Source organism: Argopecten irradians, chromosome 8, assembly GCF_041381155.1.
Source record: "Argopecten irradians isolate NY chromosome 8, Ai_NY, whole genome shotgun sequence".
Classification (NCBI taxonomy): domain Eukaryota; kingdom Metazoa; phylum Mollusca; class Bivalvia; order Pectinida; family Pectinidae; genus Argopecten; species Argopecten irradians.
This window is the reverse complement of record NC_091141.1, coordinates 13422556-13439361: the sequence shown is the minus strand read 5'-3', so window position 1 is coordinate 13439361 and position 16806 is coordinate 13422556. Positions and strand designations below refer to the sequence as shown.

Genomic DNA, 16806 nt, shown 5'->3' with positions numbered 1-16806 from the left:
TGCCGCCACTGCCTCTGAAAAGACTTTTCCCCACCCATGTCCACGCACATCCTCAGTCTCCCGCACTCCTTAGAATGCCGAAATTGGTGTTGCTTGTCATTTTCAAAGGTGTTTTTCCCCTTTCGAAAAGGGGGGGGGGGGGGGGGGGGGAAAAAGGGGGGGGGGGGGGAGCCCTTTCTGTGTTTCCATTGCCTTCTACCGCTCCATCTCTAAGGTGTTTACAAGCTGTATCTCAATTGGTATCATCCATAAGCCAGTGACACTTCAGACGGAAGGATGTGTTCTAAGCTTTCAGTCTTGTCACCCTGCTGGCATGTTGGATCTTCCACCAGTCCACATTTATCGATTATCGATCTGTCTAATTTATTGGAAAACTGAATAATGAAACGGAAGTGAGACAAAAGACGTTAGAGTTTGATAGGCAATCAGTTTTGCGTTAATATCTCGGGTACGCGGCCGGAAATAAACAATTACGTGTATTTTGACAAATCAAATCCATAAGATGATAAGATATTCTTGAACAAGATGAAAATTCGACACATTTCTTACAAACAATGGAACCCAAATGAACATTGGGAACAAGTGGTTTAGTGTGGAACTCGAGATTTTAAATGGAGAGGGGATGCAGAACATCTCATTGAAAAGTTTTTAATGTTTTCGACAAGAAGGAAATCTCTTCGTTATCATTACAAATAATGAAAGCAAAGATAAGGAAAGGACAGTTATGGCCACATGTATGTGTTCATTATCCCCTGTTAAGTAAAGGGTAGTTCTGGCCACATTTAATTGACTGTCATTCTTACCGGACAGTTCAGACCAAAGAGTCTGTTCTGTTCACGATCCTTAAATGACAGTTCTGCTTCATTGATTTGTTTCCCATACACAAATGACAGTTATAGTCCAATGTGATTTAAATTAATCTGGTCATTTTTCAGCTGAAGACCAACCGCTTTTAATACAAGGCAAGCACTAACAGAAAAGAAAGATTTCTTTTAATTCAATATATGTTTTAATAATTAATATTCAAATTATATTAGACACAACTTCCGTTTTCTGTCCAGAGAGGAACCTACGTAAGATTATCCAGTGTTCAAACATGATTGGGCACAATGGGCGATAATTTTGTAGAAGAGATGTAAAACAAATTGAGGTAGTCCCTCATGCCATTAAAACAAAAAGTATAACAAACCTGCTGTGTTGAACTAGCACTCTATTCCCTCTAGTATCCAGGAAATAGCTCTCAAGGCCAATGCAAATAATCAGAATTTAAAATACCCTGTAAAACATTACAATTTGATTATAAGTTTGGGTTTTATTTAAAGCTGAATACACTAATCCAATCGAAAAATAATTAAAGAAAATTAATATGTAAATAAAATGAAACAAAGTTTGACTAAGTCACAAGAAAACCGACTATCACACTGCCTAATGATATGAGAACACTAAAGAGTCTTTATTGGAATTAAACCAATTTTATGTCAGAAAATGTTTGACGTATATGCTTCCTCACCTTATTGGTGATAAGGGAGATGCGTACAATTAATTATCTAATGCCTTAGTTATGAACATATACCACTCACGATATAGCTAGTTAATTACACAGGTCCAAGTTTTCCAGATTTAAACTAAAAACGGACAAATTAAACTCAGGATGCTTTAATTTTCGTAACATGGCTTTAAGACGATATAAGATACATTTTTTTTTTTTAATATTTGATCAAATTTTCGCGATCTTAGCAGTGTCCCGTGAAATGGTGAAAATATCATCTCTGCGAAAATCACTGGCTATATGATACCTGGTGATGTATAAATCCCCTACGACCTAGATATTAATGACTATACAACAAAAATAATAGTTTCTCTACAAAGAATCTGCATATAAAATGACAAAGTAAACAAACAACAATGATCCAGAGTTTCAAGTTAAAAAGCACCATCAGTAGAAATAAAGCTATATAAGACTTCTAAGTTGTAGGGATATACCAACATATACACGTTATACAAAGTAGAGGGAATTCAATGACAGCAAGAAGCAGAATTATATATCATACAAGTTAACAGTGAAAATACTGGAATTAAGGACTCTGCGAGGAGCTTAATTATATATATAAGGAATGTAGCAAACAGGCAGACATGAAGAATGGGAGTGAACTATGATACCGTTGATATACCTATTATAATTTATAGAGTTGAAAGAGTGTTCACTGAGCTCAATTCTAACATCCTATAGACGGGAGAGCTTCCAGAAGAAGAGCTACATATCGAGTGAATGGGAGTTATATTCTGGAAGAAGAGGGCTAATTGAGTTAGACTTTCGTCTTTTCCTTCAGACAATCTGAGTTAGGTAACAAAGACTTAAAACAAATATCAAAGAAACGAATATATGAAAAAATATATATACCAAAGATATTATTTCAAATAGGTAGAAAACGCATAATCAAATTTTCTGCTTTTTATCTTTTTTTTTAAATTTTACTGGTAAAATATAATTTGTTAAGATGTAAGTAATTAGTTTAATGTACAAATATAGCAATGAATCACATGCTCATCAATTGATTTTAAGTGTATAAGCTGTTTAGGTTGACGTAAATGGTATACATCTATATATCTATATTAGAGGAGTAAAATAGATTATGGTGGGAATAAGCTGACATATTGCTAAAATACTGAAATTACTTTTCTTAAAATATATTTCAATCATTTTAACAAATCACAAAATATTTACACAAGAAAAAAAACCGGCAAGTAAAACAAATCAGCATTATATGTACATAAAACAAAAGAAATAACAAAACATTAAAACACAGTTAGTAAATATCGGTGTACACACATCAGCTGAAAGACTTCTTATACCCAGTCATATTTGTTCTATATATATGATCCACAGATTAAAACACCATCAACATAAAATAATTAACACAAAATCTAACAATGGTTTGGCAAATTAAGAAATTAACATCATATAGATACTGGTGTCATTGAATGGATTTCACTACAAACGTATTTTGTTTTTTGTCTAATTCTGTTAATTTTGATTTTAATATATCTTTTCACTTATGAAAATTTTAACATAAAATTAAATTGATCGGAAAAGGAATATCCAGATAACTTATTGGATGAAAAATAAAGCCAATGTAAACTGGTCTTTTCCTGCCTAAATTCTGTTTAAAAAAAAATAAAAGAAAACCATTCCTTAAAGTATCTCACTGTCCCAAGATTATAATTTCAATACAAAGATAAGTTTGTCTTTGCCATCAATTAAAATTTGTATCTCCTTGAAAGTTATAACAATGAGTACACAAACACCCATAACTACTGTATTAAATCTTGAGTGACATATAAACCATGTACAAACACATCAATTAACTTGTACACCCCTAAAAATTCATAATGAACTATTCCAGCATCGAATTGGAAGAGTTCAAATGTGTCTACAAGGGTGAGTGAGTTAAAATACCACTCCTAATCTATAGGATATTTACCTCGTGTATAAAATAAGAAACACCACACGTTTTCACCCCCAAAAATGAAGGGAACATTTCACCAGTAATCTCCAGTATTACTGTGTAATTATTCTTTGTGATATTTAATAGTAGACTTTTAACTACTCAGGTACATATAAAGTCGGCACCTATAACTTTACACAAATGCATAGTTACATTGGAAAAAAAAAAAAATCAAAAAATAATTTTAGCTTACAATTTTACATGTATTTTAAGCCTGTTAATAATCCTGTATATGACTTAATTGTATTGATCAATCAAAACATAAAACTGCAAATACCTTTGTTTTTAATAAAAACAATCATTAAAATATTCCTTCCTTTGCTAAAGTTATGAAAGCAAAGAGCATTTGGCTAAGGAAAAAAAATATACACAAATTCTATTTTAATTTTCAATTCAATTACACAGATCTACTGTAAAGTATAACAAAAAATTTTGTTGAATAAAAATATTCTACAACTCTGAGGCTAATATCTGGCGGTAAAACACTGTTTCTATAGAAACACATCACAACATCAGCTTAGTTTTGAGGCGCCCATCGTAGTGCTAAGTTCCTCTTCTGGATCAGTGAGGTGTCGAGGTGCTGCTATAGGGTAAGATCGTCGGTGTTCAGGTGTTCGTATGTCGGTCGTCGTTGGGCTATACAGGTTACTTCCGTCGCTACTATTTTCGCTCCGATTAAGGAACTCGTCACTTGGGTAATAAGGAGGGGGAGGTTCTTCACCTATTGGAGACAGGTTCTTGATCAGAAATACATCAGTAACTTGATAGATTGTTAAATCTGTAAGACTTCTAAAAGTCAGAACTTTCTTTATACTACACATATCCGAGAACCCATGGTTACTTCACATACAAAATATAAATATATTATATATATGTGAATATAAGTTCCGGCATGTTCAACTAATTTTGAAATTATAGTGCTGCCCAACTGAAGCATACTAAGATACCATATAGGAAACCTATATCTGGGCACAATACCGGTGTGTAATGATAATGCATAAACTTGTCAATTCTCAATTTCTTTCCAGAAAATATGATAATGCATAAACTTCTCTTGTCACAAAATATTCACCAAATGACATTTTCTAACCCTACAGAAAACCTTATCACCCTAGTGCAATGCCATGTTAAATGGCTGTCAACAGATCTTATATATCTGAATAAACAATCTTTAAATTATTGGTTGGCAGATGATTTTAGGAAGAGTCTGGTCTCAGAAAGCAGTCGTTGTCCTCTGTGACACCACAGCTGTAGAACAATTTGTACCACACACAACTTTACTGTAGATAAAATGTAGGTCTGATGAACGAGCTGTACAAAATCTTGTACACAACCCTTTTCTTAGACCTGTTTGTTGTACCTGTCTCAAACCAGTAGCCGTGGTAACTCTACACAGTAACTAACGTATGACGACAGGTGTTGAGTGGATGTACAAAGTGACTACAGCTGATTATGTGACACATCAAACCTTTTACCATTCATCACTGACCATTCTTTTTTTGTTCTTTCTTTTATATCCTACTTGTATGCCCATTAAAACAGCACAACCACCAAGACACACAAAACTTTTATCAATACGAACTACTTACACGTATTTCTGGAGTAGTCAGATCGCTCAGAAAAAGGCGGCGGATCTAGGCGGTGTGACTTCCTTTTGTATTTCTTCACCCCTTCCTTGGCCTGCTTTACATACAGTTGTGTGGCTCCACCTCCTTAAATAACACATTCAAATTATAATAATAAATATCAAATATAGTTTACTTTACAGTTGTTAAATTTCTATGGAGAACACTTCACGGTTTTCTTCATGAAACTGCTAAGGAGAATTGTTCATACATTGTCCCCTTTTTAAAGTAAGAAGCCATATAGGTTTACTTTCTCGTCATTACTTCTATTCTATTCGTGGGTACTAAAGTTAGCAAAAATAAAAATGTTCACAAACATAGTGAAGTGAAATCTCACACGAATAAGAGAAAGTATGTAATATTGTGGCACCAAGTCACCACAAAAATAATTTAAAGAAAACCTGGTTCAGCATTTGAACTTACCCGTGTATTTGACCTGCTCCAACTCCTTTCCGTGGACGTCTGGTAACTGAAATGCTATGTCCTGTAAAACAATATCAAACACGTTATAAAAGTAAATTACAATATACCTGTATTACAGAGAAATCATAATTATCATAAACTTAAAACAAAATGAAATCATGAAACAATTTAAGAAATTGACTATAATATGGAACAAGTACAAGAACTGAAAAAGAAAATGGGAAAAGTCTGAGACTTAAATGTCTCTACTTCAACATGAAATTGAGACAGAGAGCAACAATCACATTAAGGGACCCCTGTCCCCCTAAATTTCATAGGACATAGTGAGATAATTTTCTGTGCCTATAGAAATTGTCAGCATATAGATATTGTACTTACCCGCTGTGCCTCGAATATCATGGCACACTTATTGCCGAGTTCTACGTAGGCTTCAGACATTCTTAGCAGTCCCTCCTTCATACGTATCATTTTGACAGCTTCGTTTTCTCGGACTCTCTCACTTACTATTGCCAAAAACAAAATATCATAATCACTTTTAATGACTATTTGAGTTGCCCTAACACTATAAACCAGGAAACTGGAGGAACTATTATTTGATTATTTGTTGGGAAAATGTCAGGCTTAAGTCATAACAAGTGCAGTTTGAGAACAGCTAAGATTGAACTCCCTTCTGGCAGCCGGTTAAAGACCCCATGTTTTCCCTGTAAAATGATTGCTCATATCCAAAACAACATATTATGTACACTAAGCCCCTATACCAAGGCAGAAATCAATGTCAGTTGTAGGGGGAATGTGAAGTACAAATTGACTCCATAGAAATACTCAAAATTATAATTTTTCACCTTGCCCATACCAAACACAACACTTAAAATATACAATCCTATATTCATGTAGAAATTCATGTCAGTTATCAGAGATAACAGAATTTCACAACGTGCACCAAAACATTAACCCAGGAATACAATCTTACCCTCCACCTCTGCTAATTCCCTTGCTCGCTCTGCCTGTCCTAGTCGTCCCTCTAACATGCCGATCTCCGGGGCAGAAGCTCTCTGTGATACAGAAATAGATCAGTACTGACTATAGAAGTGTTGAACAGAGCCTAAATTGCATTCAGTATGTACATCTTACCTACAACTAATCAGTCACTATCATGCTTACCTTCGCAGCTTTCTTTAACTCCTTTCTGATCTTGAGTTCTTTTTGTTCACACAGTGCCTGTAAAGAAAATAGAAAATTTGCTAAAAACTAGAAATATGTCTGTTAGACCTTAATTGCTCGCTAAATACTTCCTAACCTTAATTACTGCTATGAAATCATCCTCTACAACAGGTGTATATAGCACTTTCGCTCATTATCCTTGGGACTATTGGCAGGAGATGGTTTACGCCCTTTGTGCATTGTAATAAATACTGTCCTTTACTTCATCAGAACTTTAAATGTGAAATTACTTTGAAGTTCTTTGTTACATAAAAGTGTGTTTATTATCATATTGATATTGATACGATACATTTGTTTCGCTGTTCAAAATAGTCGTCCGCTAGAACACAGTCCAGTCTCTGTGCACGTGGTGACTTACCTGTGTCATACTTGAATGCCTTTCTGGGGTACATTAGATCTAGAGCTCAGACACTCAGACTGATATTTTATAATGTGTTTTTTATTCTGTTTCTCTTACGCAAAGCTGTGTAATTTTATAAATATTAATTAGAACTGAAGCAAATGTGGTCTATGGTCACAGGGTTTAGTAAGCGATAGTGCAACCCACACCTAGGACCTAGGATGATGTGACATAAATTAAATATGTGGCCGGTACTAAAAGTTATCCATTTCGTCCCTTTCTTTTATTGACTGTATAAACCTGAATTGCATTTTATTGTTCCAGAAGTTTCCAAAGTCGATCAGATGCTTAGAATATCGTGACTGATGCAAGAGTTTGTATGATACACTGCTTGAAGTTTACACAAAACAAATGCGTTTAGCACTATGTAATGTCATTGTTGTTAATTTATAGTAGATTATCGCTGACAAGTATATCTTAATATATGTTTTTGAAAGTTTGGTGAAATGGCGAAATCTATTAAACACTATTAGACACTGACTTCTGGTATGACGTGCGCAGTTGGAATCTGCGCATAGCGGATGTACACTGAATCTACACCAAACAAGGAAAATAAAAGTACAAGTACACTCGCACTAAAATTATGTTACTCAGTGAAAAACACATGCATTTACATATTTTTTTATCGATGAATTAGACTAGATTATCTGACTGAATATCATAATTAATTAAAATCCTACAACAGAGAATAATATGGGAAATCTGCCTTTTTCTGTAATAAGGGTACATGTACACAAGGATTTATAAGTAAGAAGGATTCGTGTCTGTCTCTTTACATTACTAAACAACACGCGAGACGCCTATGAAACGGGAATACAAATCGTTTTTCTCAACAAATACTTGTCTTATCGAGTCAAACGAAACACCAATGTAAAGTTTATTAAATTTCACAACGTTTATAACTTATTTTAAGGACGGAAGATTTAGAGGCTATGTCTTAAACTTTCATTAAAAAAATACGACAGCTCATGAAATGACGGCCCGCTTCAGAAAGTAAGACGGTAACCCGGATATCAAAGGAAAATCAGCCGTCGCCCAACGTCACGGTCAGTGCACAAACACAAAAGCTCCTGCCTTGTATTCCCCCAAAACCCAGTGTGACTTATCCTTCTCATATACGTCCTTGATGTACAGCATTCAACGTAATTATGCTGATATTTACCTGGATCGTGAAATTCGCGAAAGTATATCACACACAAAAGAAAGTACCGGGTAGTTTATTTATCACACCGTAATTTACACTTTTATCAAATAAACATACTACATATCAACTAACTCGCCAGAGCTCTAAAAAAATAAAAAAATATTTTTACTCATATTTTTGATAATTTACACTAATTTATATTTAAGTTCCTTTCTATTTTATAAAGAGTAAATATACCAGGTTCTGTTTGGCCTGCCCTACATGTTTCTCTCCTTCCATTATCATCTCAAACATCTGTCTGTACTCCTTCAAGTGATCTGTAATATATAATAAATCATCATCTATTTCTGAGTGGTAAAACAAAACATGACATGTGCCAGGTTATGACAACCATGAACAAGGTTACATTATTATAGAAAGTTTTGATTACGCAGTTGCTTGTATTTATTAATTTGCCATATGTAATTTTCATTATCCAAGTATTTTTCAAATTATCATACCTACCCCGGTATATGCAAGCATTTCTTTTCTTTTGTGAAAGGGGAGATAACTCCTATTCAAACATTAGCAAATAGTACTACATCATATAATTGACCTACAGTACTAGAAATCAATGCTTTTAACATCCTTACATATAAAGTCTCTTTGTACATCTGTCCACTGGGTGTTTAACTCTGATATCTGATTCACAACATCCTGAAACATAATAATTAAGAATTAATTAAAATTCACAAACTACAGAATTCAATAATCAGAAATGATATATACATTACAGACATCCTTGTTGGAGTTTGGTTAATAGAACTATTTGAAGTGTAAAATTTGCTGCACCAATACGTTTTTAAAATATTAATGTACAAGCTATGTTACATCCTGAGGTTTAATTGTGACAATAAAGAAGGAATTTAAAGGTTTGGAATCTTAAATTCTTCTTTTGTCTGAAAACCTTTAGTTGGGAGGCAAATGTTTTCTCAGCTAGTTGCTAGCTATACAGCTAGCTATATATATATAGGTGTATGTGAAACATACAATTTATATCCATTCTGGTGCAGTTACATTTTCTAATATACTCAGTAAATTCTTCTTTCATTCGATGTTTTTTGTTCAATAATATTGACAAGTCATTAAAAATTTTATTATCTAAGTTACCTGAATCGCCCTGTTCTCTTCATTTGCTGCCCATCTTAACATGTCATTTGATGCTAAAAGTAAAAGCAAATAAAAAGAATAAATACAGTATTTATTTAGTCTATTATACAATAAATTTAGAATTTTCACCTATTCTTAAAATACACTTCAATAAATGATTGTTACCTATTATTAGATATAGTGGGAGAGGATAGAAATGACAAACCAAACCTAGGAGCTTGTGAGTGATTTGAAAAACAGCAAGTTATCACAAGGCCATGAAGCTGAGACGGATGAACAAAGGAGTAGATATGATAGGACCAGTATTTGGCCTTAATTTTTCAGGCCGAAAAAAATTAACTCTGATCCCCATCAATTTCATATCAATAAATACTCTCATACTTGCCATTCATCAAAACATAATTTTTTATAACCATGTACACGATGTGTCCCACCTATGACGTCATCAAATTGATGATTTTCCTCTTCTCGCCAAATTTTGCTAGAAATTCATCATCTTTAGGTTAGAAAAGGCTTGAAATGGATTTGGCCGCCACCTTGGAGCAACTTAACATTTTGCATGGATATGCATAAATACACGATACACAAAGTGTGAAAATCTCTTTCTGCTCCACGAAGGCGGCCACATTTTATTTTTAGAGAAAAACCCTCAAAAAGTATGATTTTTCAAGGATGTTTGTGAAAAAATGGCGGGAAACTGCATGTTGATGACGTCATAGTGAACAAAATTGGAACATGCGGGATATTTTCGAGATATAATGTGTTAGCAAATGTATTCAGCTGTTATATGGCAAAATATGTTGTTCTTTACTGGAGAATTAATTTTGAGGCTATATTCGAGTCTTAACGTACCTTCTCCTTTATGACCAATATCACGTCAATAATGTTGACATGGCAACACAAACTGATCACCGTCAAAATGGCTGTTCCTCCTTGTAGATTAAATTATCGTTGATGATTATCATTGTCTAACTAAGCAATTAGTTAACAATGTAATTATAAGTATTTCATAAAATATATCATCTTACAATGCACTAGCGCACATTATGAAATTTGTCTGCAAAGCCATGGCAGATCTATATAGACCATAAATTCCATAGGAAGACAGTGTATGTGGTGCCTAAATAGAATTTGTATATATACAAAATGTACTACCTTACCTTCAATGATAAATAAGCTGATCTTTAGTTCCAGTGCCCTCTCTATTCTGGGACTCTAATAAGCTTTTATTAATGACTTACCAAGACTCTGATCTTTTATTAACAACTTTACCAAGACTCTGAGCTTTTACCATTGACTTACCAATACAAGACTCTGAGCTTTTATCAATGACTTACCAATACAAGACCGAGCTTTTACCATTGACTTACCAATACAAGACTGAGCTTTTACCATTGACTTACCAATACAAGACTCTGAGCTTTTACCATTGACTTCACTTGACTCTAAGCTCCCATGATTGACTTACCAAGACTCTGAGCTCCCATGATTGACTTACCAAGACTCTAGGCTCCCATGATTGACTTACCAAGACTCTAAGCTCCCATGATTGACTTACCAAGACTCTGAGCTCCCATGATTGACTTACCAAGACTCTGAGCTCCCATGATTGACTTACCAAGACTCTAGGCTCCCATGAATGACTTACCAAGACTCTGAGCTCCCATGAATGACTTACCAAGACTCTGAGCTCCCATGATTGACTTACCAAGACTCTGAGCTCCCATGAATGACTTTGCGCTACTCCTCACATCTTTCACCTCGGACATGAGAATATTAAGGTCAGCATTTCCTGTTCCAAAGGACATCAACTTCGCACTGCTCCTAAATGTAGAATTCAAATAGTCAAATATAACAGTAAAAAAGCCCAAAGCCAAATATAACAGTAAAAATAGCCTTATTTTATAAGTAGATGTTGAGATTATTAATATGCCTCACTTCAGCAGCCTTATAAGAGGGCTAGATGTTGAGATTTTTTCTCTATCAGAAGACAGGAGCACAAGAATTAATATTTTTCTTAAGTTACAAAAATTACTTCATTTATAGTACCATTACCACCATTTTGTGTATTACATGTATATACATAATACGTGGGTTTTGAGATCACAAAACAATGTGAGTAAAGTAGCTATTTACCGTCAATTAGTCCCACCTTCCAGTGATTATGACGTCACAAAAATCATGTAAAATGATGACGTCATAATCACCAGAGGGTGGGACTAATTGACGGTAAATAGTACTTTACCCACGTCGTTTTGGGATCTAAAAACCCCTGTATTAAACACCAATATTATTGTTCAAATGATTACCGGGGTAGTATCATTTATGTTCTGTCGGCCTTGGAGCATCTTTAAAGATAATTCATAGTCAAGTAAATAAACATAAAATACATTAACTTGATCATGAACGATCAAGACAGTAGACAGTTACATGTAGAACGAGAAACATATATAAATATATAAACACAGTGAAAGTAGCTAGCATTTAGCATACAGATACATGTAGACATGTTGATGTGTCGAATAGCCTTTTACAACATGCTGATAAAACTGCTAGTGTATTATTTTACACTACAATCAAAATGACACTTGTTCATGATAAACATTGTTAAGTAAAGATATTAATTTTACACTCAGATAATAATACACCAAGTCTCTGTCTGGATATAGACATATCCATAACAATTTTCTAATGTGTGTGGTGTTTTTTTTATTTTTTTTATTTCGAAGTACTACAGGCTATCGAATTAGTTATAGGGGGGATTACTCTGATAGTAAGTTAATGTTGCCCCCCCCCCCCCATCCACGTCGTACAATTAAATCAATGTAACCACAAAAACAAAATAACAAGTCAACTTATATTGATCCCTTCCATTTTTAAAACAGATCCAAACTATGCCCACCTTCGTATCGCCCTGGATGCTTTATCCATTTTGTGAATGATAGTTGATAATTTAAATTTAAAATAGGTGTGTTTACAAGGTTATCACAACCGAAGCCATTTGTAAACAAAGCAGCTCTTCCTCCTCGAGTTGTCAAGTGTTCACTTGTGCTGCGTCTCCAATCGGATACATAACTGTTAATTAATCACCAAAATCACATCCCGTCGATTGGAAAATACTTATCAGATACCGTGTCACAGTGTATCTAGTAATTTGTCATTCACTCGGTTCAAAATACAAATTGTTTACATTCCCGCGCATCGAGTCAATTTCCGATTTCCATTTCATACTGGCCAGTTTCACAGGAAGTGGTGCTTACAGAAGGGAGATAACTCCTACAAACAATAACCATGTGAATCCGAGTAGACCTACTAGCTTCAGAAAAAGATGCTCCTACTAGCTTCGGAAAAAGATGCTCCATAGTCCGCTAAACCTGCCTATATAATTAGTTGTTGTTGGGTTTTTTTTAATTGCCTAATATAAAGTAGCGTAGGCCAAATCTGTCCCACAATATTTCACATTTTTAAGAGGTAGGCCTACCGCGAGATGACTACATATGGCAAAATATAGACAGGTTTAGCGGACTAGATGCTCCACCGCTGACAAATGGTATTTTTTCACTAACAAAAACAGGAGCAAGTGAAACAATTTAATATTTTTCTTCAGTTGCAAAAGTGACTTACTTTACACCATTACTACCATTTAAAAGTTTGAGCTTCTAATTTTACTTTAAGTTAAAATTATAAAAAATAATTAATTGCATCCCGAAAAAATTCCGTGCCACTTTATCCTATATGGAATGAAGTACTGATTGCGCATGCATCAAAGGCAAAATAAATTATTTTATATTATTTTTTTTGTGTTAATTAGACATATATATACACGATTAAAAACCAATTATTATTCAAATGATGAATATCATTTATGCTCTGTCGACGGTGGAGCATCTTTAAAACCATTATTCCAAGTACAAATCCTGGCGGACCTGCAGTTTCTGATACAGGCCTGTGAGGACTTTGTCAAGGCTCGTCTGAAAACAATATAAAATCATCAGGTCCGTCTTTAATTAATAAACGAACAACCAGTCAAACCGTATAATCGAAAACGGCACTGCTTAGCAGAGAAATCTAGGCCTAGGGAATAATCTTATTTTTTTCTTAGCTCACCATCATCAGATATGATTAAATAAACACATTTCATCATATCTAATCATAATGTTTAAATAATATTTTATAAGTCAGAAATAATATCTTTGCCCTGAATAACCTTGGATATTTTACTGCAATCTCAGACTAGGTTTACCTCTAGGATAACTTTTGCTAAACAAAAAGCAAAGGCCATAAAACCGACCCTTGTGGAATTCCCGATATTGCTCTTGACTACCCGGATTTTTTCACCATTTCGTGAAACCATTTGCGGTCTTCCTTTTAAAACCGCTGATACCCAAGTATCATTTGCTGGTTGAAATCGTCCTTAAAACGTTTATTTAGTTAGCGTTTTTAAGAGGTTTTTTTTGTGTGTGTGAAAATAGATGATGACACAATGTACGTCAATTTGTTCTGTTCTTATTTTATAATTCCACAGGTGAAATATATATCTTCGAACAAGACATTCAACATGTTTTAGTAATCAAACGGATAAAAGGATTATAACAATTATATATATACATCTTGGGATAAGTTACGGAAATTTATAGAAATATTATCTACGAAATCTGCAAATACTTTTTGACGTTCAAACCATGAAGTAAACTAATTATAATAGAACCCCTAGATTCCTATCTCGCTTTCGACCAGTTTCACTGTTTATTAGGAAAACAAACATGCACATCTAGAATGTCCAATAACCTTTGGCCTTTATCTAGGCAAATGACTCTGAACTGCAAATTCTCATTGCGTTGTTTAACTGTTTATCGAGCTTGCCGATATCACAAGACGTCAAAATCGATATTTACATTTTCATTGCAGCCCTATTTTGTAACCTTATCAAGGGCAGTTGGCACTCGCCTGTCTATGATAGTTAATTAAATGGCGTCACGATAAAAGATGTACGTTAGGATTTCGTAAAACTGAATTATAAATTAGAGCAGAGTTAAAAACGAAATGCGGTTCGAACTTTGTGCTTTGTGACCACCTGGACATGGTAAATGCAATGTCAAATTCTATCGATCTGTTTGAGTATAACACAGATCTTCCTGACAAACTTCGTACATGTTATTCTTTGTCGACAGGTATAAAAATCGTGTATACGTTAAAAATATGTACTTTTATCAAATGATTTAGTGCTTCATTTTCAATTTGTCTCTGTGCCATTTAGGTCAAAAAATATATGTCTGTTTAGGGTTACATTGCCAAAAAAATATGGTCGATAGGTCGGCATAGTTTTTGTTAGTGTCTTTCACTCTAAAATAATGGGCGGAACCGGAGTCTGAGATCGAAATCCCGACTTTTATTTTTTTTCTCTCAGAAAAGTGTAAAAAATAGGGTCGGGGGTAAAATATTAGGGTCGGTCGGGTAACCCTAAATAGACATATATTTGTTTACCTATATAGGGATTGAAAGAATCGCATGCTAGATGACAGAGGGATGCTTTGTCACGTCATAAGATCAACACTTTACAACTGAAGATCAACATCTTTTAATACTAAGAAAGCACTAACAGAAAAGAAAGGTCTTTTTTAATTTATGTTTTACTAATTTATTAATATTCAAACTATATTAGACACAACATCCGTCTTCCGTCCAGAGAGGAACCTACATAAGAATAAGATTTTTTTTTCTCGTAGAAAATGGGAAAAAAATAGGGTCGGGGGTAAAATAAAATAGGGTCGGTCGGGTAACCATACACAGGCCACAGGTTTACGACGTGAAAAAAAAATACTAAAAATACTGTCAGGTTTTTTTTTATTTATTTTTTTTTTTTTTGCGCGTCATAAACCTGTGCACAGACATATATATATATATATATATATTTTGCCTTACCAACGTGTTATTCCATGTCGCAATATTTTCTCTCCTTATGATGAATGGTCGTATCATTGATTATGGAAATATCGTTTTAACAGACATCTTCTACAATGATCAGTTAATATGACGTCATGACGAGCAGTTTGTTAGTGCTTGGTGTACTATCATACAAGGGACGTAGCCAGAGTTGAAACAATGTGGATGTTATTCCCTGTCGAAACAGGTAATCTCCTCAGCAAATACGTGTGACTCATCAATTTTCTGGTATTCTAAAAATGCCATCTCATCTGCATAAAGTTGAATCAATACAAATAAAAAAAATCATTTCTCGGACACTTTAGATACATTGTATCTTGCAATGTTGCAAAAAATATTTTAATGTTACAAAACTATAGTAGGTTATTTCTCCAGAATCTCATAATTAGCTATATACATTTTGGTATATCTAGGTATGTTTAATGAAGTCAAATAAATTCTTATATGTTTTGTGTAAAAAACATAATCAGTACTAAAATGAACAGGAAAATGACGTCATGGATGTGGATGCACGTGAGTGTGAGAGTCTATGGTAGTTATACGCCTGTATATATTGATGTTTGTGCACCACATGAGTCTAAACATGTTTTCATTGTATACATCCTTGTCATCTTTTAGATTATAATTTAACAAAGAAAAGATTTTAGATATTTTCATTGTCATTATTGTTGGCACCTATTGCTAGGCTGACTTGTCCCTGATTAGGGCCTGCTGTGGCCTAGTGGTTAAGGTGTCTGATACTCAACCATTAGCTCTCTGACTCTACATGTACAGGTTAAAGGTCAATGTGGAGCTTCAGCAGCCAATCACCAACAAACCTCATCTAGTAAATACAGCTGACACCATATTGTCATAAAATTTGATCGTCTCGACTGGTCTTTCTTTCTTTGGTTTGTTTGTTAGCCTTCATATTCTAAGGGTATGCTATGTGTTCCGGATGAAGTAAAACCAGAGTTCAAGGAGAAAACCCACAGTAGTCAGTGAGTACATGGGGATCACAAAACATGAAGGGTTTACACTTCAAAATTACATCTTCATTGTTGTAGGTCAGATATTGGTTTCAAGTACGATATGTTACTACTGTAAATTATAGTGGTTATCTTATAATGTATTTTCTGTTCATGTTTATGGTAAAATTAAGTCATCATGGTGATTGTGCGAACTCATCATTGTGCTAAAGTGTTCAAGATTGGATCTGCAATAAACTTTGATTACGCTTTAATACATAAACGTTTAAAGTATGTTTAAAAATAGTTTAGAGGCAACATTGCAGATCCATTCCTTCTGTTAGAAATACCATAACAGCTATATCAACGGTTCTCATCCTTGGTCTTAGGAGCTGAACATCCACAGTCGTCACAGATTGAGAGATAAAATATCACAATAACACCAATA

The 16806-nt window shown here is 34.2% G+C and overlaps 1 protein-coding gene across 2 annotated transcripts; it reads right to left on the bottom strand.

The window, feature by feature from the left end:
- Positions 1-986: 986 nt before the first annotated feature.
- LOC138329421 (uncharacterized) lies at positions 987-12715 on the bottom strand. 2 transcript variants are annotated; one of them, XM_069276411.1, is made up of 11 exons: positions 12371-12715; positions 11177-11292; positions 9469-9521; positions 8952-9015; positions 8557-8636; positions 6716-6772; positions 6525-6606; positions 5933-6057; positions 5555-5615; positions 5096-5218; positions 987-4227 (listed from the first exon to the last, which is right to left on the bottom strand). In XM_069276411.1, the coding sequence occupies exons 1-11, from the start codon at positions 12397-12399 to the stop codon at positions 4019-4021; spliced, it is 999 nt and encodes a 332-aa protein (XP_069132512.1). In that variant the 5' UTR covers positions 12400-12715; the 3' UTR covers positions 987-4018. The 2 variants fall into 2 exon arrangements, with proteins under 2 accessions (XP_069132512.1, XP_069132513.1); XM_069276412.1 differs by lacking the exons at positions 11177-11292; positions 12371-12715 and adding an exon at positions 11117-11138.
- Positions 12716-16806: the final 4091 nt, after the last annotated feature.

Bases quoted from the DNA above. Each gene is read 5' to 3' on its own strand.
- LOC138329421 (XM_069276411.1), bottom strand. From the start codon at position 12,399: ATGGATAAAGCATCCAGGGCGATACGAAG. The intron at 8,637-8,951 runs GTAAGGATGTTA...TATATATTACAG, and splicing joins TGTACAAAGAGACTTTATAT to ATCACTTGAAGGAGTACAGA. The intron at 4,228-5,095 runs GTAAGTAGTTCG...TGTCTCCAATAG, and splicing joins TGACTACTCCAGAAATACGT to GTGAAGAACCTCCCCCTCCT.